At 37.4% G+C, this 23,855-nt stretch overlaps 1 protein-coding gene across 2 annotated transcripts in view; it reads left to right on the forward strand.

Annotated features, from left to right (window-relative positions):
- The window catches only part of LOC139980549 (uncharacterized), a 30,778-nt gene extending 18,684 nt beyond the window's left edge, over positions 1-12,094 (forward strand). Inside the window, exons 2-4 of one of the 2 annotated variants that reach the window (XM_071992273.1) lie at positions 6,614-7,938; positions 10,316-10,416; positions 11,284-12,094. In XM_071992273.1, coding sequence (XP_071848374.1) covers positions 7,787-7,938; positions 10,316-10,416; positions 11,284-11,486 — 456 coding nt within the window. In that variant the 5' untranslated portion in view covers positions 6,614-7,786 and the 3' untranslated portion in view covers positions 11,487-12,094. Of the gene's footprint in view, positions 1-4,779; positions 7,939-10,315; positions 10,417-11,283 lie in introns of those variants that run through there. The other variant, XM_071992272.1, reaches the window with a different exon arrangement.
- Positions 12,095-23,855: the final 11,761 nt, after the last annotated feature.

Consider the following 23,855-nt stretch of genomic DNA (forward strand, 5'->3'; position numbering starts at 1 on the left):
TCGTTTATATATCCCAGATATTCCAGGCCACTTTTTCCGGGCAGCCTAAGTGTCCCCAAACCTCAAAGTCTTCCGACCTCCCTCTCGCCAGGCCTGCGTTCCAATATGGGAACCGTTCGGACATAACTTGTGATTTTTTATTTTATTATTACTGATATAATACTGCCATCAAGTTCCCGTACTCATTGAGAAAGCTTCAAGGTAAGTATCTGAAGTATAGATATGTATAATTGTCACGTGCTACTCACATATTACAATACTTGAAATCTTACAACATATAAAATATCAATTTGGTATTAATAACCAGCTGATTTCGTCCCTATTGTAAAACCTGTTAAATAAATCAATTAAGAATACAAGAAAAATTGAATATAAAATGGTCAAATGTTTTCAAGAAAGAAAATAGACAAATAAAATGGATTTAATGTATATAGTTTGTAACGTAACACTGAGGGAACTTCATCTGTCAAAAAATAAAATAACAATTCCAACTATTTAGTTGCCTGATATCAGTTAATGATTTTTCCTTGAAATATATGTTGTTGTGTAACTCCCATTTATTCGTTTAGTCCGTTATATGCACCAAGGTCTCATAATGCTTCAAATCCATTATTCTAAAAAAAAAAACATATGGGAACCAATGAAAACTACGACTCTCTTACAACTGGGCATAACAGAAAAGTTGTCGAAAGAAAACTGCTAATATGTCACAAAAAATTGTAAGATGTGAATATTGCTACTGCTTTGTAAGTGGTAGGCCTACAAAATGGTTCCCCAGCAAACGAAGAATGTTGCAACAAAATAAGTTACACAGCTTCTGAAAGGGGAACGTAGTAAAAAAAATGACGTCCCTGTTTCTTTACCGTCTCTGTACTGAGGACTCTGGCCCGACGAACCGTACGTTTATGCTATACGTACATTGAGTGAATAGTGTGTGCGAACACTCCTCGAAGGAACAGACTGGTAATTAAGCTTAGCCTAAGTTACTGACTAGGCCTAGGTTAGGCACAGTAGGCAGAAGGCAAGGAAAAATATAAAGTTCGCCAATAGAAGGCCGGACCTCAATGCAATGGTAATTTGTGAAGGATCCCGGGCCCATATCGTGAATACAGAGTTAAAACGCGCCCGAAACTACATGTTTGTCATTCTGGTCAAGTATAAAGTACTCACTGTGACGTCACGACATGAAGGCAGAATAGCTATATATAAATATATATATATGATATATGATATATAATTATTAAAATATATATATATACATATGTATTTATATATACATATATATATATATAAATACATATGTATTTATATATATTTCTAAATATACAATTACGACGGAATCGGATTAAAATAATCCGACGCGGATTAAAATAATCCGAATTTCTAAAACTTCTGCTCAATTCAGCAGAAATCAGTAAGTCGTTTTGCCTTTACAACCATACCGAAATCTTCTCTATAAAATAGTTTCAATTCCTGCTACTCCTTGTCTCTTTCGGTGTTCATGCACTGAAGAAGAGCTGGTTTTGCTCGAAAGCTCTGCAAACATTGGCTGTTTAGAGATCGTCAGACAACTCAAGAAACGCGTGAAACTCCGAGTTACAACTACTAGTGTTCCACTATTCTCAACTAGTATCTACACATATTCCGCTCTGTCCACTGGACATAGAGCACTCTGCGCCAAGATAGACGCCAACCAACCAAATATATATATATATATATATATATATATATATATATATATATATATATATATATATGTGTGTGTGTGTGTGTGTGTGCGTGTGTGTGTATATGTATACTTATAGAACTGAATGACCTTTAAGTACAATACAAAGGCTCAAACACATGTGAAATAGCTATAGGCAAAATGTGTTTTTTTTGTGTGTAAAAATCCCATACTTTGAGGATTTTTCATTTCAAAATAAGGCAAAATTCCCTCCTATTATTTTTGTACAAGCAGGGTGGTACTATATTTCTTCTAGAAAAAATAATAAAAACATTTCAACATGACGCGTTTTGAGATACTGGCTGTCAAAGGCGACCTCTTTTGCACATTGGAGCAATTTTATAACCTCATAAATTAATATTGAGAAAAGCTAGAACCCTGAAATTTGGTAAGGTATAAAAAATTTATACTTATAACTAATGTGAAACCCTCACAGCTCTAACATGGTTACGCTGGTCAAAATTTGACATGAAAACCCTTCCTCTTGAATAGTAGGATGAATAGGCAACTTTAAAGCTGCAAAACTAAAATAATAAAGTACAGGAAAGCATTGTAATCATTATTTTGCATTGTTCAGACTCGACATTATATCCTCTGAAAGAATCAAGTATCCTGAAGAACTAGTTTAGAGCAATGAATCACTAAAAATGGCACATTTTTTAGCAACAAATACCAACATTGAATATTTTGGCACTTTTATGTTGGCCTAACTCCATAAGTCAATACTTTTATAGCCTTAATTTTTAGAAGAGGTCCAGCTACAACATTTTCAAAATCTGGTGATTTGATATGGAATGACCCATATATATTAATATATATATGCACAGTTGAAATTGTAGTGAGTTGGAAAACAAAAACAGTGAAAACACTTCCAGCCTCCACCGGGATTCGCACCCGGGCCTCCAGCTTTATATAACGAGTAGGCTATGGACGCTGATTGTAGGTCTACAGGTTTAACACCGGTAATGAAGGTCGAACTTACACTGTAGGCTTTTGCCACCTGTATCGAACAATGCTAGTTCTGTTTAGGTGACATATTTTGCCGTACTCTAGAGATCAAACATCATGCTTAACTCTCGGTTCACTAGAACGACTCACTCGTGAACTCTCGGTACACTGGACCCGCTCACTCGTGAACTCTCGGTACACTGGACCCGCTCACTCGTGAACTCTCGGTTCACTGGACCCGCTCACTCGTGAACTCTCGGTACACTGGACCCACTCACTCGTGAACTCTCGGTACACTGGACCCACTCACTCATGAACTCTCGGTACGCTGGACCCGCTCACTCGTGAACTATCGGTACACTGGACCCACTCACTCATGAACTCTCGGTACACTGGACCCGCTCACTCGTGAACTTTCGGTTCACTGGACCCGCTCACTCGTGAACTCTCGGTACACTGGACCCACTCACTCGTGAACTCTCGGTACACTGGACCCACTCACTCATGAACTCTCGGTACACTGGACCCACTCACTCATGAACTCTCGGTACCCTGGACCCACTCACTCGTGAAACTTGTTCTTGGATGAACATATACCTACTCATCATTTCTGTTTATCACGCAACCATGCTACCCTAATAATAACAGATTTGTTGCGATCAGTGTAACCCATTGCAAGTGTAAGGATGGATTTCCTGTATATATTTTGGTTTGTCAAGTAAATTCACAGTAATCTTGACTGCATAAATGCTTTCAATGTAAAAATCAAGAAAAAATAGCTTCAACGTATACTACAGATGGTTTCATTCATGTTATGTTTTTTTTTTACGTCCCAACAAATTTACTCCACTGCTTTGTTCAAAGATTCTTCTTATCCAAATAAGCAGTTAAATAAAAAATTGTAGCCTCGACAACGCAATAAACTATACCAAATAGCCTTGAAAACGCAAAATACTATACCAAATAGCCACGAAAACGCAAAACAATATACCAAATAGCCTTTAGGTTTCTTTCATAGAAATTTATTATGGTTTCTTTGCATCTTGTTTGATGTGCATCCTCTGGCCGATTTAAATACAAACAGCAAAGTGTATCGGCCCATGTGTTTATTATATTTTCCAGCTACTTTAACATGGCCAACATTAAAAACTACGACAATTTTGCCACGTATCGAGACCACAAGAAGAAAGTGATTGTTTGGTCAAGCTTTCTGTTTAAGCCTGAGAAATAGTTACTTGGTGGAAACCAAAGTGGTTTGAAGTGACTCTTAATTTATTTTATCTTCACATATTTCAAACTGTTTGTTATATTTTCCAGGATCAACTAATTTAACAAGTTCTCAGAACCCGACGCCAACATTGCCACGTATCGAGACCACAAGAAGAAAGTGATTGTTTGGTCAAGATTTCTGTTTTACCGGGAGAAATAGTTACTTACTGGAAACCAAAGTGGTTTGAAATGACTCTTAATATATTTTACCTTCACATATTTCAAACTGTTTGTTATATTTTCCAGGATCAACTAATTTAACAAGCTCTCAGAACCCGACGCCAACATTGCCACGTATCGAAACCACAAGAAGTAAGTGATTGTTTGGTCAAGCTTTCTGTTTAAGCAGGAGAAATGGTACTTGGTGTACAGGAAAGTGGTTTGAAATGACTCTTAATTTATTTTATCTTCACATATTTTATACTGTGTGTTACATTTTCCAGGATCAACTAATTTAATTACTTATACAGATGTAATACGAACAGTTACCTACAATACTTATCAATAACTTTGACATTCAATATTTTCCAGGAAGAGTGTGTTCTTTCTAGCTATGAATAAGTTGCCAATGACCTTAAGGAAGTTTGATTTGCGGGTAGAACAGTACACACGGAAATTGGTGACCATGATTTAAAACACATTCACAGTGCTTGGAAGCTCACAATCGGCTGGTTCAATCTCCATTTAACATCAAAGCTGTATTTGCAGCTATTCACAGTAATTCACAGGACTACAAAAATTTAATTTTCTTATAACATCGAAAATGAGCTCAACGTTGCATCAACCGTTATTAGTTAGCTTCATTTCATGTCTTATTTTACGTGCTCAAGGTAATGTAAAACAAAAACATTTTTCTGCGGCTCACGCCAAGTTTAGGTTTCGGAATTTCCATATCATGCAGCTTGCTTAATTTGCTTAAGATTTGTAAACATTTTAATCACATTTGTAACAACTTTGTGTTTTAGATTATATATGTGAATAATTGCACGTTTCTCGGCCTTTTGGCTAAGATCACATGTAGTATATGTTCCCTATTCGAGGGGAATCGTGATACACACATGACGATGACCACACAGTTTCAGTCTCCATGGAAGGGGATTGGGGTTGAGAGCGGAGCAATCGTTCGGTTGTTTGGTTTTTCGTACCCAGGTTCTTTCTTGGGTGACTTTTCTTAAAAAGTATATTTGCACGTTTCATGCAGCAAATAAATTTACTTTGACTGTATGGTGACTTTCACACCCTTGCAATGATGTAGTTGGGTTATTTTCAATATTTTACGTTTGTGAAGGGAGTCATGTGGTTAGCATTTGATTCCAAAATCGATCTTGAAAATTTATTGTGTTTTATGTTGAGTAGACAAGGTGAGAATAAATTTTTAATAGGAATGACAACATTGCTATTTACATCTGTATCAGAAAGCTTAATCTGTCATGCAATGAACAAAAGTTGGGACGCACCGTACAGCTTGAATGTTAGCCGTGCATATACATTAGTAATTTGAGTACATGTGCGTTTATATAAGATTTGAAAAGAGAACAAGCCAACCTAGGACATCTATGTCGTTGTACTTGCAAATTTTAACCTTTGTAACCCGACAAACATAATTTTGTGAAATCTTCAAAGGTGCCCCTTTTCATAAATTAGGAGTGTTGCTGTTATTGTTCATAAAAAAGGATTTTTCCCGGTTTTGCGATGAAAAGTGCCCTTTTGTTATGTCAAATGTCTTTTTGGCGAGGAATTAATTCAGAAAAATATAATTTAGCAGGTGTTTTTTTGCTGACGAAATATTCAAATACTGCAGTTTGTGGTAAGTAATGCACAAACAGTCCATTTTGCATGTTTCCCTTTGAGAGCATTGTATGATTTACCCACTGAAACCAAAGTCGCATCTCCCATTGCCCTTTGAATTTGGAGTCCCGCTCCCAACTCCAACCCCCCCCCCGCCAGTTATTTCAGTAGTGTGTAAGTTTTACGACTCACCAGACTATAACTTATGTACGTCTGCAGTAATGTTGTCCATATCGAATTTATATATAGGCCTACGTGAGAACCGCAACAACTGAAAACTATATGTTTTTACAGTATGTTTTCATACTATTTCTCTAACCAGACTATAACTTATGTACGTCTGCATTAATGTTGGCCTATATCGATTATTGCTTCCGTGATGGGGATATATATATATGCGAGTATGTGAAACAAGTGAAAGACGTAAAGGTTACCCGTGTCACTGAATGATTCAACATTATAGCTGCATTGTTCCGTTGTATTTTAGTATAGTGTTACTAGATATACTCGACCATGGAAAACTCATAACAATCCATGCATTACTGTGCTTAGATTGTGTGTTACTGTTCATTTTTCCTTCGTGCGTGTGTGTGTGGTTTCTTCATAATTTCGTCTTAACAATTTTAATGTGTATCTGTAAACCGCTAGATATCGGGTTATACGTAATTTAATACAATTAAGAGGGTATGTATGAGTCTTCGACCCTAGCAGGTTCTACATCATAGGCGAATTTAAAGCGAAAAAGGGAGAGAGGTAAAATAAACAGATGGAGGTACAAATTTATAGTGTCATTGAACAAATGCATGGATTAAAATAGTACAAAGTATCATTTAATTTTAAGGAAGCAGAAAATAAACTGCGCAGAGGGATCGGGTTATACAGGGAGCTATCACTGTACAAGTTACAGGACACAAGTATTGTTCCCCCTCAGTAAATTGTCGATACTATCCTTAAAATTTTGGTGCCCTCTGAAACTTCAATTTCCTTGCAATGCTACTTGCCTGTGTGTGATGTATCATGTAGTGTAAAATAGTAGTCAACTATATATTTCTACCGAGGTCGAAGGTCAGTCAGCATATGGAAGAAGAGAAAACGTGCTAGATGGGTTAGAAATGTCCGATCTGTGCACAATGATTTGAATTGCTGTTGTTCAACCGATCGATTACGTGTGAGGAATTACATCACAAAATTGTGCAGGAATACCATTATGGTTTCAAAACATATTCTTCAACCGGTATACTTTTGCGTCACTAACTTAAGGATCCAATAACTTAACTAATCCGATTACAAAGAATCAAGTTTGTCCCAAAGAAGGTTAAAATGGTCAGCCGCGGTAGATTTGGCTGTGATTTGTCGTGGATGTTGACAGGGCGAGAAAACCCGCCATAAATCTTTATTAAACCTGCCTTTATTTCGTAATTAGTTCAAGGAGATTACGTTACTACATAACTATACCATATGGAACGTATTAAATGTCATTTGCTTGTCTGTGATATATACTCGTCTTAACAGTCACTATTCAAACGCATATGCAAGAAGCATGTCGATAAGTTGTCCGTCCATCTTGACAATTAATTAAAATCTGTTGGTTTCAATTGCATGCTGTATAAATAACACAAAATCTGTGTTACTTGATGAAGATTTTAAAGGCGATATCGCTCATAGACTATTTTTTGAGGGCGCTGGCATTATCGAGGTTTCAGCGAGGTTTACTGGAAACCCGAAAACTCACGTGACCTCGGTGGCAAATTTAGATCAGTGAATAGCACAGGCAAGCGTATGCGTAACAAGCCCGTACCGATGCACACATAATGTTATAACACAGCAATTCAGATTACTGTACTGTTTACCGCAAAGGATTTTCGTACGCGATAGTTTGTTGTTTGTGTGCCTATTGAGTAAAGAATACTGTACGATTTTCGTACAAATACATTCGATTAGACTAGAGTATAGTGACAATAATGGAAAAGGGATCAGGGCAAGGAGAATCGAGCGAAAGAAAACGGCCTTATCCTGGAACGAGCGTAGGTTCAAGTGGAGGAAGGCCTTTGTTGCATGGACCTGGCAAAAACAGCAGTGCAAAGGAGCAATAGCGACGAAGAGATGCCACGAAGATCTATCTTCTACGTTCCTATGTATGTCCATGATTTGACTTTTGTTAGCAACGCAGATTTCGCAGAACATTTGCTTCAGGATCACACAAAAAGGTAATGATTTGCTAAGCTAGGCTAAAACTTTATATGGTAATACTAGTACATAGCCTACATAGTAGTACCACAGTACAGGGTATTGTCCTAGGTAACTGTCAGTATTGCGAAGTACAGAATACTGCGAAGTTCGGACACCCCTAAGAAATACACGATTTCACCATAATAACCTACAAGCAAAAGCCAATATCACTAAAAACTAGAAAGCTACAGTTATTTCCTCTCCAAAATGACCCGTGCGCAAGTAAGTATGTACATATTTGTCAATAAAATGATAGTTTTGGGGGTATTTTAAGGCTTAGGTGTTCGAACTTCGCAGTGTCTATGCTATTGTATTTGTAACATACATGATTTGATGAGCCTAGGCTTTGTAACTAGGCCTATCATTCATTATTTTTCCAATGGACCTAGCGTATGCTAACCTTATCATACTTATCCTAGCACAAAATAGCAGTAAGTGGTATTACTGAGTCATCATCATCACTGTTTGTGAATGCTTGTCATGAAGATACTGTATAGGCCGTGGCTATTCTTACAACTAGTCGTAACAATTATTTATAAACTATTCTTACGACAAAGGCGAATTCAAGCGCAGTATGATAAAGCAACTGCGCATGTACTGTAGTAGGGGTAACCCTAACCCTAAACATAACCCTAAACCTTAATCCTAACCCTAACCGGAAATTATTGTTAGTCCTCGTCGTAAAAATAGTACTCCTGGTCATAAAAATAGCAACTGCACATGCGTAGTCGGAAATTATTCTTACGACTAGTCCTAAGAATAGCCACTTTGTTCTGTATACAGTTAAAAATTAAAATATCCTTCCTAAAGAAGACTGACAGGGACTGGGGGTCTTTAGTTTCACTCCTCGTATTTATGCCATGGAAAGCTGGGCCTTCTCATCACCAAAAAATAAACTGTTTTTGCCTCAACAAATTGATGTAAATATATTTTCTAACCACTAGGCCTAGGCGATCTGTTCATCTCCACCCCCTCCAGGTTCTAAATTGTTATCAGCTGTCCTTGTTTGAAGAATAATTCTTGTGAATGAGCATTGGAAAGAAAAGTATTAAGTATGAAGCCTCGCCTATGCCCAGTCATAATTAACTAGGCATATAACATAGGACTAAGGCCTATAGTATTAGTAATAAGTATCTGAATTTAGTGTTCATAGTAACTGTTTTCCTTAATTTTGTAATATGCACCAGTGAGGAAGGCCTACTGTGCTACAAGTACAACCACATGGACCTGCAATTTTTCCTATAAAAATAATGCATCTACATAAATACTTTAGAATCACTCTTAACTGATTGACATGTTTTCACACCGCTGCGTATGCAACTAGACCTTAGGTTTTTCTAAGGTCAGCCACAGCTACTGTAGCACACTGTATATGCAATCAAGTTTTAATGGTTCATTTGGGCAACAGGGTGTTATACTGTTATCTACTGACTGTCTGTCCAATATTCCAGCAATCATGTGCTATACATATCTGTGTTTGGGATTTTTGAAGGAACCCAACTGCTATGCAAGAAATTAGGTAAATTAGCCTCACAAATTGATGGAGCATATTAGTACATATAGCTATACCTATATAAACCTTTATATAGCCATGCCTGGAGGTAAGAAAGTACCAGTTTTTTGTGTAGGCCTGATGCTCATACTTTATGATGCTGTGCTAAGTTATTATATTTTGTAGATATAGTCAGTACTATGCTTGTTTTTGTTCAGCTTCTTGTGAATGATCTGATGTTTAGTGTTCAAAAATGATAATATCAATTAAATTTGGTGGCCAAAACTATCTCTTGTGGAGTGTAATCTAGTGTTAATGGTAGTCTGAAATCAAGCTATACATGTAAACAGGAATTTTTCACAATGGTGGGCTTATGTCATGGAGTAAGCTAGCATCTCAAGTTCTCACCCATGGAACCAACTGCTCACATAAACAGGAAGCTTACACAGTAGGTAAATAATGAGTGTACATCAAACTTCGATCAAAAGACTGGACATCTTTTAGCGATATGAAACCAATCAGTTCACTAAGACAGGAAGTCAACACAAAATTATCCTTACAATTCTTGTAAGGTACCACAGTTTATGGATATGTTGAAGAAGAGTATGAAAGAATATCTCATCCTTATCTGGGTTTAAATCAATGTGGGTTAACAATATGTTATTATTAAAATCTGCCTAAGTGTTTGTTTGTTACTTTTCTCTTTCATATTTTTTCTTGGGTAGGTATGATAAAAACATGTATGTTTGTAATGATTTGGTCATTACCAGATTCATTATGCATACAATTAAGCTTGGGGTGTACAGTAAAATTACTATTTCAGTTATATGATTTACGGACAATTTTTTTGTTTCATTGAACAGGTTTCAAATGCATCTTTTCCGGAAAGATGCCGAAAGTCAAACAGAGGCATTCTCAGCAGCTGTCACCACAGAAAGATCAGTTGACACTCAGAAAGGAGAAGGTAAATTTATATGTTTATCCTTGCATGAATTATATATTATAATCTTATATCTGATCTGATGTGATCAGAAAAATAATACAATTTCATTCTTATTAATTCCAAAAGAAAAGAAAAAAATGGTAGCATATTGCTCATCCACTAAAAAGCATGCATGTGTATGAGAATTTATAAAAGTAAGTGGACCTGATATTATCAGAATCTTCTTTAGAGGCAAACTGACTAGTAACAGGAAATTCAAGAGACACAATAGAGCCTGGAACAGAGAAGACATGGTGAACACAAAGAAAGAAGTTAATGGTGTATTGAACAAAATGAGTCAGTGAAAGCAGAGGTATTTAGATAAACTGTGGAGTACAAAGCGAGGATTAAGTAAGGAGAGAGGGCGAATATACTATAACAGAATACAGAGATGGAGCAGGATAAAGTTAGTCATGTCCTTCCTGTATATTAAGCCCATTCAGTTGAATGGTGCTAGAGTATTCCGTCCGCTCTCGCTATCTCTGCTGTGGTGTACTATGTCTGAGATGGTTAGTCTATGAATTCAGTTACCTGTTGGGACATGTCTTTAATGGTATGATTGGGGAGCTGAAAGTGTTCCCCTAATGGAGTCTCCATTTTCATGGTATTGACCTGTGATTAGAACTGCTTCTTGAGGGTGGTCTTGGTTTCACCAACATACTTGTAACTTCGATATCTTCTACTTCAATGTCCTCTAAACTCAATGACACCATTTAAATTGAAATATCAGTTTCCAGTGCTGCATAAGTGTGATAAGTTCTAAACAAAAGTATATTTTTAGTCACAGCCATAGAAGCTGTAGCAGGATACTTGCAATCTAGTAATTATTGTTTTATGTTATCTCTACAGATACTTCTGATCCAGTTACTTCAACACCTCTCAAGAAGCCATCTGCCAATGTTCTGTCCAATGTCACCAGTAGGATTAGATATGGAGCAGCATTGGAGAGAAACCTCAGACTGTACGAATACACATTGCCACATTTACATGATCCTGAACAAAAGAGATCATACATATGGCAGGGGCAAGCACTTTTCCCAGACTTTTGTTGACAGGTTGTGCGACATTCACAAACGTTGGATTAGGAGCTATTGATACATCTGCATCACCAGATTGAGATAAATTGCTTTCGTCCATTTTGTTCGATAGTAGCTATGACTGTGAATCAGGAGCTTGGCCACCCTCTAAGTCAGGTGGGCAAGGTTGGGGAAATTCAACCAAGGAGTAACCATCAGAGAATGGCCAGCTTTGTATTATTGTATATAATAATAATAATAATAATAATAATAATAATAATAATGTATTATGATTGATACAAGGAACATGCAGTGTGATTCGAGAATGTGAGCGCAAAGAGTAACAACTAGACTTCACCGAGATCATATCACATAAATACTTAGGTGCAAGACCTTTTAAACATTTAAATACTTGCAAGATTAGTTTAAATTCAATGCGTTGCTGTACAGGTAACCAATGAAGAGAATGTAAAGTAAAAGTAATATGACAAAATTTAGGAAGAGCGTAAATCAAACGAGCCGCTCCATTAAGTACCATTTGAACTCTACGAAGCTTATAATCAGGTAAACCAATCAAGAGTGCATTACAGTAGTCGATGTGACTAATTACAAAAGCATTAATAAGAGTTTTAGTACAGTCCTCATCCAGGAATTTTCTGATCTGACGAATATTATAGAGTCCATGGTATGCCCTTGAGCAAACTTTTCCAATATGAATGTCCATTGACATGTTGCTGTCAAGATAAACCCAAAGATTTTTTGCACTATCACATGGCTTAATATCCACGTTACCTACTTTTATCAACTGAACCCGAGTCTTAGCAACTTGTTGGCGAGTCCCAATTAAAAGAAACTCAGTCTTAGAATCATTGATCATTAGCCTATTGCTGATCATCCAATGTCTTATTTCGAATATAAGTGATTGCATTGCCAGAACAGCCCGTTCCTCAGATAACAGAGAACCAGCATTGAAAGATAAATATAATTGTGTATCATCAGCATAACTATGTGCGTTAGGAAGGTGTTTAGAGACAATGGTAAACAACTGAGAAACATAACAAAGAAAAAGAACAGGACCGAGACAGCTGCCCTGTGGTACACTACAATTCAAAGAGAAATCTTTCGATGAGATATTTTCTATAGATATATGCTGTTTTCTGAAAGACAGATAATTACCAATCCATTTTTGTGCATTATTAACAATACCAAATTGGGTACGCAATATGTTTATAAGAATATCATGGTTAACAGTATCGAACGCTGCACTCAAATCCAACAGGATTAAAAGAGTGCATTGTTGTTGGTCCATATTCATCAATATATCACTATGAATTTTCATAAGTGCAGTTTCTGTAAAGTGATTTTGCCTGTACGCAGATTGGCAATCAGGAAAAGGAGCATGTGATGAACAATGTGAGACAATCTCATTAACTACAGCACGTTCAACTAACTTAGAAACATAACTCAAATTACTTATTGGTCTATAATTAGAATAGATAGGGTCCAAACCTGCTTTCTTTAACAATGGAGTAACGGTAGCAATCTTCCATTTGTCAGGAACATTACCATTTTTAAGTGAAAGATTTATCATGGTAGTCAATACAGGCAAAAGGGGGTCAAGACACTTTCTAAGTAACCAAGTGGGTATTGGGTCAAGATTGCAGGTAGCCGTATTAGAGGATTTGATAATTGTGCGAACTTCATCGTTAGAAACTGGCTTGAACCCAGTCAACTTCGATTGGAAATGCTGTTGAACATAAGGTTCAAAAGGACCAGTAGCAATGGAATCAATGTTAGCATTAATTTTATCAATTTTAGATATAAAAAATTGTCCGAAGTCATTAACAAGTTCCACAGTATTCTGGTGTGGCGGATAAGTAACAACTTGCTTTTTATTACACAATGACTTTACAACAGTGAACAGTTTCCTGGTGTCGCCTTCACAGTCCCGGATGGTTGATGTATAAAAGGACTTTTTAGCATAGTCCAGATGGAATGAATACTCATTCCGCAAAGAGCGATGGACCCGTCTGTGAGTTTCAAGACCAGATTTGCGGAAAACTCTCTCAGCCTTTCGACAAGCGGAACGTAAAATTTTCAAATGATCGGAGAACCAAGGTACTGTTGGCCTAACGGTAATTACTCTGGTCAGAACTGGTGGGTGGATATCAAGGACAGATGTTAAAGTACGATCATAGCATTCAATTAAACTCTCTAAGTCAAGCCATTCAGTTGTGCATAATGAGGATTGCAAAATATCTGTACAAAATTGATCAATATGAATACTTCGATATTTCCGGTATTTAATTTCTTTGGTTGAATGTTTGGTAATAGGAAGGTTAAGATAACATCTAATTGACCAATGATCAGACACTTTTAAAGCAGCTTGTGGAGATGATAACACGATATCGTTAGTGGATCGTGTGATGATTAAATCAAGCGTGTGTCCGGAGTCGTGAGTTGGAATGGAGACATGTTGCTGGAGACTAAACGTATTCATAATATCAGTAAATTTAGTCGCATCAGTACTAGTGTGATTATCCACATGAATATTAAAGTCGCCAATAAGAATAAGTTTTTCAGGACAAAGCACACAGTTTTCAAGGAGGTCACTGAATTCTCGGAAAAAAGTTGAAATGGTGACCGGGTGGGCTTCTGAATATGGAGGACGGTAGATTATTATTAAACGAACTCTGAGATTGTCAATAGCAACCAGCCATTCAGAATATTCAAAAGACGACTTTTCATCAGAATGCAAGAGGTTGGTCTTAATTGAGGCTCGAACAATTAAACCAGTCCCACCACCAATTCTATCCTGCGGTCGAGGAACTCCAAGGTAATAATAACCCTCAGGCGCTAAGGCAGCTTCGGAAACAGTATCACTTGACTTAAGCCAAGTTTCAGTTAAACAGCATAAGTCAGTGCCAGAATGAATTATATGATCAACGATTAAAGAAGTTTTATTTCGAGCTGAGCGAACATTAGCAGTCTCCAATATAAATTTCCTTTGTGATTGCCGACAAGTCTTAGTATTGCCGTCCTGGAAACTAATGTCTAGTTTAAACGAGCAATCAGTCGTTTAACTTTGTTCTGCGCATCGACGTACTGAGGACAGGTTATAGATGATGCCATGTGATTTGCGCGAGTTCCAGAGTTGCCACGTTTGCAATTAATGCAAGAATGTTTATCTGTCTCGTCAAAGGAGATTTTGCATAGCCTGGTTTCGTGGTCATTTGCACAGATGGCACAAGAAGGGGTGGTTTTGTTAGAGCATTCTTTATGATAGTGTCCAAACAGTTGACATATGCTACATCGCTTGACATGGAATCTATCATAAATTTTGCAGGAGTTCATACCCAAGATGATACGATCACCATGTTTTTTCATGAAGTCACGAAGTGATGGGGACACATTGAATATGGCTTGAAAGACGGTTTCATCATTTCTCAACGGCTTTGAAACAAGATGAGTAATATGATCTCCAAGAGTATTGATTTCAAAATATTCTTCCAACCAACGATTTTGTTGAAGTAGAACAGGCAAAGGGTCATCAGCAAAGGACGCAGAAAACCCGACAACTGCAATCGTTGGCAGCATGGTACCAGCTTTTTTAATTGTTCCAATTTTGGGCAGGTTGTTAGTGATGGCAGTAGATAGTTTGTCACGTGATGAAGCTGAGTCACACAATAATGGTTTCGCCTGATTTGTTTTTGAAAGATTTGCTAATTTGGACATTGCTGTCAACAATAGTTTTCTCAAGTGTGGTGGTGTCAATAGGAGATTTTGGAATAACCAGTGCGGATTTGCTTACACGAGCCTTCCTTATTTCGACCATTTTCTCCTCATTTGACCAACACTCGCCAATGACAGGGGCAGTCGGAACGCTAGCATGAATAGATCCTTTGGCTTGTTCAGCTGATTGCTGAGATTGGCCTTTAGATTCGATGAGATTCTTAATTTCATTCAGGTTGAGCTCCAGGCGATCGACTTTCTTTTCTATATCGCACATTCGCGATTGATCAGGGGAGTTGACACTAACCTCTTTGTTTGATTTACAAGAGTTACAGATGTAGAAAAAATTTGGGTAGAGTTTAGATGCATTGTCCATCATATTATACAATGATGATGTGCATAGCTTCTTCTTGTCTCCACAATCAAATGCATGCACTGATGATTGGCAAAGAAAACAACACAATAGGTTTGCCTGCATGCAGTTGCACACTGTGCACTCGGCAATGGAGGTAGACATAGTTAACGTGTGCACCACACACAGAAATAAGTTTCGCAGAACTGATGTAAGTATCCAAGACAACTTAGGCTTGACAGCCCAGAGGCAAAAGGGTTTCAAGTCGCCGTAAAGTGGGCGAAAACAATGTCAAATTGGTTCAAAGAATACTCACAAGTGGCATATGAATATAATAAAGTCCAACATCCGTGAAATATAAACTCCAATACGTAATTTAAATGAAATAACACAGCCGTTTCGGAGTAGATCAAATAAGGATGTTCACAATACATATATATATATATATATATATAGGCCTACATGCACAACGTGTATAAATATCTGTATAGGTTTATTTATACTGGTGTTCATTTCCGTTGCCAGGAAGGGATATGATTTGAATGTGGGGGAGGGTGTGGGGTGGGGAGGGGAGGGGGTCCCCTTTGAAGTGTTCAAACAATGCTACACTTTACGTCTATCTTCTTGAATCACATATATATTAAACACCCCTATAGACACGATCAATCAGTGTTGTCTCTCACCTTCTCTCATGCACTGGTGTATTAATTTCCTGCCAAGATAACAGTTAAAGAATTGTGTCAGTCCCTGTGGTCTCTTGCATCCTGGTAGCAGTAGAGAGAAGAAGCCTAATAGATCAGAAACCATAATCATCTTCTGTTGTGTCTTATTTTCCAGCATCCTTGAAACATTATATCCTTCCCCTTTGAATTCTTGATGTCATAAAGCTGTATATATGTGGTGCATTATTTAATTCCAGTATTTAGACTGTATATATTCTTCTTGTGTATTTGACAGTATCTCAGTGATCTCCATTTTTCTGCTCTTGGTTTACTTTTCTCTGTACTTTCATATCATATCTATCTCTACCCATAGCCTCCGTCTCCACATTTTCTTTACTTTCTTCCTCCATCCCTTCATCTGTCTTTCACCCTTTCTTTTTTGACCTCTTTCCTCCCATCTGTTTACCCTGTATGTTTTAGTTTGCCGACTCCCCCCCACCCACATCTCACCCCCCAAAAAATGTTCACAAGGTTGACAAGTCTCCCTGTGCTAGTCCCAAGCTAAACACCCTTGTTGTGGTGACCGTTCACTATACTTGCGGATCAAATGGAAAGCCCCGATCCCCCACCCCTTACTTCCCAGTGTCATGAATCGGCAAATAGAAGATTATTCGGAGTTGTTCGTGATGGTTCAATGATCTTATAGTCAGGCATAGGCCTATATGGTTCTCTTTGTCCTACATTGCTGTCGAAGTTTGAAATTAATTAATGGTGCTAGGAACTTCCTGGCAATGTTTAATTTTCTGTGGCAAGAAAAAAAAAAGGCTTCCCCCCACCAGTGTCCCTCCTGGTTGACTAGAGCCCGTAGGCATATATGGTCACACAATAGTATAGATAAGTATGATCCATGCAGACAGCTAGTATTTTTTCCTTCAAATTCAATCCAATTTCAGTTAAAGTTTCGAGTTGTAATGCGAGTCAGTCGTGATGAGGTGCCCCATAGTGGGGCTGGGTAACCCAAGCCCGTTGCCGAGTTTTTGGCATTTCGTTGGGAGCCGTTCGGAACAAGAAGCAGGATAGTCAATTCTGGAGTACAGTACGCTGGAAAGCAATAAACTGACGTGAATTAGAAAAAAAAAATTGTTTTTGCTTTGACGGCCGATGTTCAGCGAGTCACTTTTCAATGGAATTAACTATTAATTTATTGTTCATGTACTTATTCCCCTTTTACCAATCCTTTCTAAAGAGGGTGGAGCCGCCCCTCATGGCAACGTATTTTCCTTCCCTTTTCCGTTCAAGTTTCATTATTTTTAATTCGGGTCAAAGGGGTGCAAGGACAGGGTATACGAGCACCGGTTAGAAGGATGGGGTGCAGCTATAGGGCAAGTGCTCTGTGGTCGCCTATAGGGCCCGTTGCCAGGAGTCCAAAAATAATTAAATATACATATATGGTTTATGACATAAAATGCTTTGTCTTTCCCTCCTGATATATAACTAAAATTTATATATAAAATATAATGTAAGTTGTGACTGTGTCTATGTATAATTAATACCTAAATTGGCTGAAATACCAATTGTTCACACATGACGGACTTGACCATATGTTTGATACCCAATGTTGTAATCACTTCAGTCATTTTTTTAACTAATTTGCGTTTTTATTTTTGTGACACGAGTCAGTGTGTATCAGACATAAAGTTCACTATTAGTTTCTTGAGCTGTGAAAGAATGTCGACTCGCGACTTCGGTTACAACATTTCAAATACTTTACACAGGTTAGTACAAGACTGGCGCATCTGTAAATGTTTGAAATACAATGGTTTTTTTACAGTAAAATAGCCTTAGGTTACTGTACTTCTATAGGCTAAACTTCTGATATTCGATACAGCATAAAGCAAGCAGAGCTTTCCAAATCAGGGAATCAAAATCGACTTCATAGGAGCAAATGCGTCAAATGCGCAACGCTTGACTTTACGGAATATTTCTGTTACAGTGACGTGGATGGCAACTGCTTGGTAAAAGGTAGTTGTGCTTGTTCGTGGGTTTATTGAACAAGTCTGTTTTGAGTGAACCATTTTATAGGGTCACAGTGGTGTCCAGGAAGTAAATTTGCAGTAAATTTGATAGTTTGATGAAACGAGTTTATATCATCAATGAATAGTTTTAGATTTGCCCCGTCATGGGTCCATATCATGAAGATATCGTCAATGAAACGTAACCACGTGTGTGGTTTCAAGTTTTGTCGAGATAGAAATTCTATTCGGGGTTTCCCATAAAGATGCTGGCAAAAGACGGTGCCATTTTGGTACTCATTGCGGTGCCATGAATTTGGATGTAGTTTTTGCTGCCAAATACCAGATTATTGCTGGTCAAGATTAGTTGCATCAATTCGGCAAATTCTTTCTTCGTGGGGGTTTTGCCACGTTTCGGTCTGAATGATTTTTTGCAGGCCGAAATGCCCTCTTCGCAGGTTAGGGATATTTGTGTATAACGAAGACACATCCAAGGTAACTAACAGAGTAGATAGGGGAACATTTTTTATTTCCCCAATTTTCCGGATGAAATCCGTAGTGTCCTGCACATAGGACAGTAGGGCAAAAACAAGAGGTTGGATGAGAAGATCCACGAGTTTGGAATATTTTCAGTCGCTGTACCATTACCCGATACTATGGGCAGAAAATAAAAGCGACCGGGTCGTTTTCTAGGAGGTTTTGGTCTAACTTGCGGTCAATGGAACCGTTAGAGACTATCTTTTGGATGACTCTTTTCACGTTTTGTGTGATTTCTTGAGTAAGATCAGAATCCAGGAGTTTGTAGTGTTGAGGGTTGCCGAGTAGTCTGTTGGCTTCCTCTCTGTAGAATTCTTTGCCCATCGCGACAATTGCAGAACCTTTGTCGACTGGCTTGATGACAATGTCATCGCGCTTCCGGAGTTCATTGATAGCCTGTCTCTCAGTTTTATTGAGATTGTCGCGGAAGTCTGGGGCAGAGGTCTGTTTTATAACATCCTCTTCAATAGCCGAAATAAATTAATCAAGAGGCCCACAATAGGCCTTGGGCGGATTCCACGAGCTCTTTGGCTCAAAATTGGAATGCACGTCGTTGGTTTGTTGCGTGGTGTAATTGCCATTTTCGTCGGCAAAAACTTCACGGAGACGTAAGCGTCGATAGAACATATTTAGGTCAAGAGAACGTTTCTGAGCGTTAACTTGCCGTGGTTTAGGGCAAAAATTTAGACTTTTGGAGAGAAGGTTTGTTTCTCCTACAGAGAGTTGGCACTCAATGGTAACAACTGCAATTTTGGTGGTGTTGCGTGCGGTCTGTATCTCTTTGCGACGGAATCTGGGAGACCTGGTTCTTCTTGAGGTTTCAAGTCGGGTTTCACCAGAAGACTTAAATTCCTCTCTTTGGGTGACATTATCACTATTCAATTTTTGAAATTGTCTTGAAAGTAGGGTATGTGAGAGTTTCAAGCATATTTTTGAGATAGAGTCAAGTTTTCTTTCGAACTCGTTCTTGGGCAGTTTTTTTTTTTTTTTTGCAGTTTTGGTTTTGGAATCAATTTGCTGACTAAGTTCGTGATTTGTTTTGCGACAAATACTTATTTGCACATCCATTAATTCAAACGAAGCATATTTAAGGATTCCTCTCCACTTGGCAAAGCTGTCGCTTGCAGAAAGTGGTAAACAAGCACGGACCTTGATTTTAAGTCCTTTTAGTACCGTTTTATTTTTACGGTATAGTCTGTAGTTGGAAAGGTGATGCAGATACCTTATGCGTTTTTCGGAAAGGCGTCGAAGCGTTTTCAAAGTTTCAAAGGTGCTCTCCATTTTGAAGCATAGTTGGATCAATTAGATACAAACAGTGAAAGAAAGTTCGTGTTTATGTGGGTAGGGTTGTAACCTATTGCAATTGATATAATATTTTGTGATTAGAACATATTTATATAACATTTTACATGTCAATACATTTAAATTAACTTTTGTACAATGTTTACATTATGTTTACTTCATTATAAAACTGTATATTGTCTATATTCTCTGTATATTATCTGGCATTCGAGTTTGTCGTTTCCTTATTCATTTTCTGATCAAAATAGGGGGAAAATATAAACAAATGCACAAGCAATTTTGTTGCATTTGTATTGTTTCTGGCACTGTTAACTATACGACCCGTACTGGCATTGTTGACGTAACGAACGCATCCTTGTGGCATATCGAGTTGCAAATTGCACGCTTGCATATGTCTTGTTACTTGGAATCATATCGGTTAAGTTGTCTTGTTACTTGGAAATACAGAGAAGAAGGTTGACGTAAGTACCAAATTATTTCAATTGCATGACCAGGCTGTATTCTTGGTGTAGTTTTAGGTCATTTACTGTAAGTGACTGTAGCCGACTGATCTCACGTTATTAATATTATACCAGGTGTGTAATCGGATCATGTATCGGAATTTGCACAACAATAATATTGTTCGAAGTTTGCAGACGGTAAGCTCCGCCCACAAGCCACCAGTATAGAATGTGGAGTCCACGCTACATGCACTGTGTCAATAGTTGCTACCGTTCAATGTTGCTGCGCTGCACTCTAACCCCGAATATAAATTTATTCTCACCTTGTCTATTCAACATAAAACACAATAAATTTTCAAGATCGATTTTGGAATCAAATGCCAACTACATGACTCCCTTCACAAACGTAAACTATTGAAAATAACCCATTCAACTACATCATTGCAAGGTTGTGAAAGTCACCATACAGTAGTAGTATATGTCGCACATGTTCGTTATCGCACATTAAGTTCAAGAATGTTCTGTTTCACACTTTATGGATTGTGTTAAATAAAGGCTGTACTTATTCATTGAACTTACGTGGTTATAAGTTTCATAAAAGTTTCATCATAATAGCGTCATTCATTGATAGTGTACGTTTGTTCTGTGAAAAAGACATGTTGTAGTGTTGAATGATAATGTTATAATATCAACTCCTCAACCATTGGTGCTCATGTCATAGTAATGATTATGCACATTTATCCACTTCTTCTTAGTTTCAACCTCTGTATTAAGCTTTCCAAAAACAACTTTCAGCCGATTTAACGAGCTTCAAGAAAGAAATAAACATGTTAACCAAGTATCCTTTGAATTCATTTTTTTGTATTTTTTGTGTATACATGTTAATAATTATGTCAACAATCCGGTTAAATAGTTTAAATGATGGAAGAAAGGAAGAGAAAATGGCTACTAAGCAATAACCTGTATCTATAGACCAAGACTTATGGGCAGAGTGGTTATGAATTTTCGTAACCGCATTTCTAGTTTTGATAGTGATTACTATGTAGTACGAACAATTACCTACAATACTAACAACTTTGACATTCAATTATTTCTAGGAAGAGTGTGTTCTTTCCAGCTTATTCGAATTTGTATGAATGACGTGGCCAATGACCTTAAGAAAGTTTGGTTTGCGGGTAGAACAGTACACACGGAAATTGGTGACCAGGAATTGAAACTGATTCACAGTGCTTTGAAGCTCACAATCGGCTGGTTCAATCTTCATTTTACATTAGAGCTATATTTGCAGCTATTCACAGTAATTCACAGGACTTCAAAAATTTAACTTTTTTGTTACATCGAAAATGAGATCAACGTTTAATCAACCGTTATTTGTAAGCGTCATTTTATGTCTTATTTTACGTGCTCAAGGTAATGTAAAACAAAAACTTTTTCCTGCTGCTCACGCCAAGTTTAGGTTTCAGAATTTCCATATCATGCAGCTTGCTTCATTTGCTTAAGATTTGTTAACATTGTAATAACATTTGTAACAACTTTGTGTTTTAGATTATATATGTAAATAATTGCACGTTTCTCGGCCTTTTGGCTGAGATCATATGTAGTATATGTTCCCTATTCGAGGGGAATCGTTATGAACACATGACGATGACCACACAGTCACAGTCTCCATGGAAGGGGATTGGAGCTGAGAGCGGATCAGTCGTTCGGTTGTTTGGTTTTTCGTACTCAGGTTCTTTCTTAGGTGACTTTTCTTAAAAGTATATTTGCACGTTTCATGCAGCAAATAAATTTACTTTGACTATATGGTGACTTTAACACCCTTGCAATGATGTAGTTGGGTTATTTTCAATATTTTACGTTTGTGAAGGGAGAAAAGTGTTTGGCATTTCATTCCAAACTCGATCGTGAGGATTTATTGTGTTTTTTGTTGAGTAAACAAGGTTTTGCGATGAAAAATGTCCTTTTGTTATGTCAAATGTCTTTTTGGTGAGGAATTAAGTAAAATATAATTTAGCAAATGTGTTTTGCTGACAAAATATTCAAATACTGCAATTTGTGGTAAGTAATGCACAAACAGTCCATTTTGCATGTTTCCCTTTGAGGGCATTATGATTTACCCACTGAAATCGAAGTCGTATCTCCCATTGCCCTTTGAAATTTGGAATCCCCCTCCCAACTCCACCCCCCCTCCAGTTATTTCAGTAGTGTGTAAGTTTTACGTCTCACGAGACTATAACTTATGTACGTCTGCAGTAATGTTGTCCATATCGAATTTTTATATAGGCCTACGTGAGAACCGCAACCACTGAAAACTATATGCTTTTACAATATGTTTTTCATACCTATTTCTCTAACCAGACTTTAACTTATGTACGTCTGCATTAATGTTGGCCTATATCGGTTATAGCTTCCGTGATGAGGATATATATATATATCTGCGAGTTTTTGAAACAAGTTAAAGACGTAAAGGTTACCCGTGTCACTGAATGAATCAACATTATAAGCTACATTGTTCCGTTGTATTTTCAGTATAGTGTTACTAGATATACTCGAACATGGAAAACTCATAACAAGACCATGCAAAATTATGTTATTTCTATTACTGTGCTTAGATTGTGTGTTACTGTACATTTTTTCCTTTCTGCATGTGTGTGTGGTTTCTTCATGATCTCGTCTTGATCATTTTAATGTGTATCTGTAAACCGCTAGATATCGGGTTATACGTAATTTAATACAATTAAGAGGGTATGTATGAGTCTTCGACCCTAGCAGGTTCTACATCATAGGCGAATTTAAAGCGAAAAAGGGAGAGAGGTAAAATAAACAGATGGAGGTACAAATTTATAGGGTCATTGAACAAATGCATGGATTAAAATAGTACAAAGTATCATTTAATTTTAAGGAAGCAGAAAATATACTGCGCAGAGGGATCGGGTTATACAGGGAGCTATCACTGTACAACCTTCACAAGTTCAGGACACAAGTATTGTTCCCCTCAGTAAATTGTCGATATACTATCCTTAAAATTTTGGTGCCCTCTCAAACTTCAATTTCCTTGCAATGCTACTTGCCTGTGTGTGATGTATCATGTAGTGTCATAGTAGTCAACTATATATTTCTACCGAGGTCGAAGGTCAGTCAGCATATGGAAGGAGAGAAAACGTGCTAGATGGGCTAGAAATGTCCGATCTGTGCACAATGATTTGTAATTGCTGTTGTTCAACCGATCGATTACGTGCGAGGATTTACATCACAAAATAGTGCAGGAATAACATGATGGTTTCAAAAAATATTCATCAACCAGTATATTTTTGCGTCATTAAGGATCCAATAACTCAACTACTTCGATTACAAAAAATTAAGTGTGT

The sequence above is a fragment of the Apostichopus japonicus genome, chromosome 15 (genome assembly GCF_037975245.1).
Source record: "Apostichopus japonicus isolate 1M-3 chromosome 15, ASM3797524v1, whole genome shotgun sequence".
Taxonomy (NCBI): Eukaryota; Metazoa; Echinodermata; class Holothuroidea; order Aspidochirotida; family Stichopodidae; genus Apostichopus; species Apostichopus japonicus.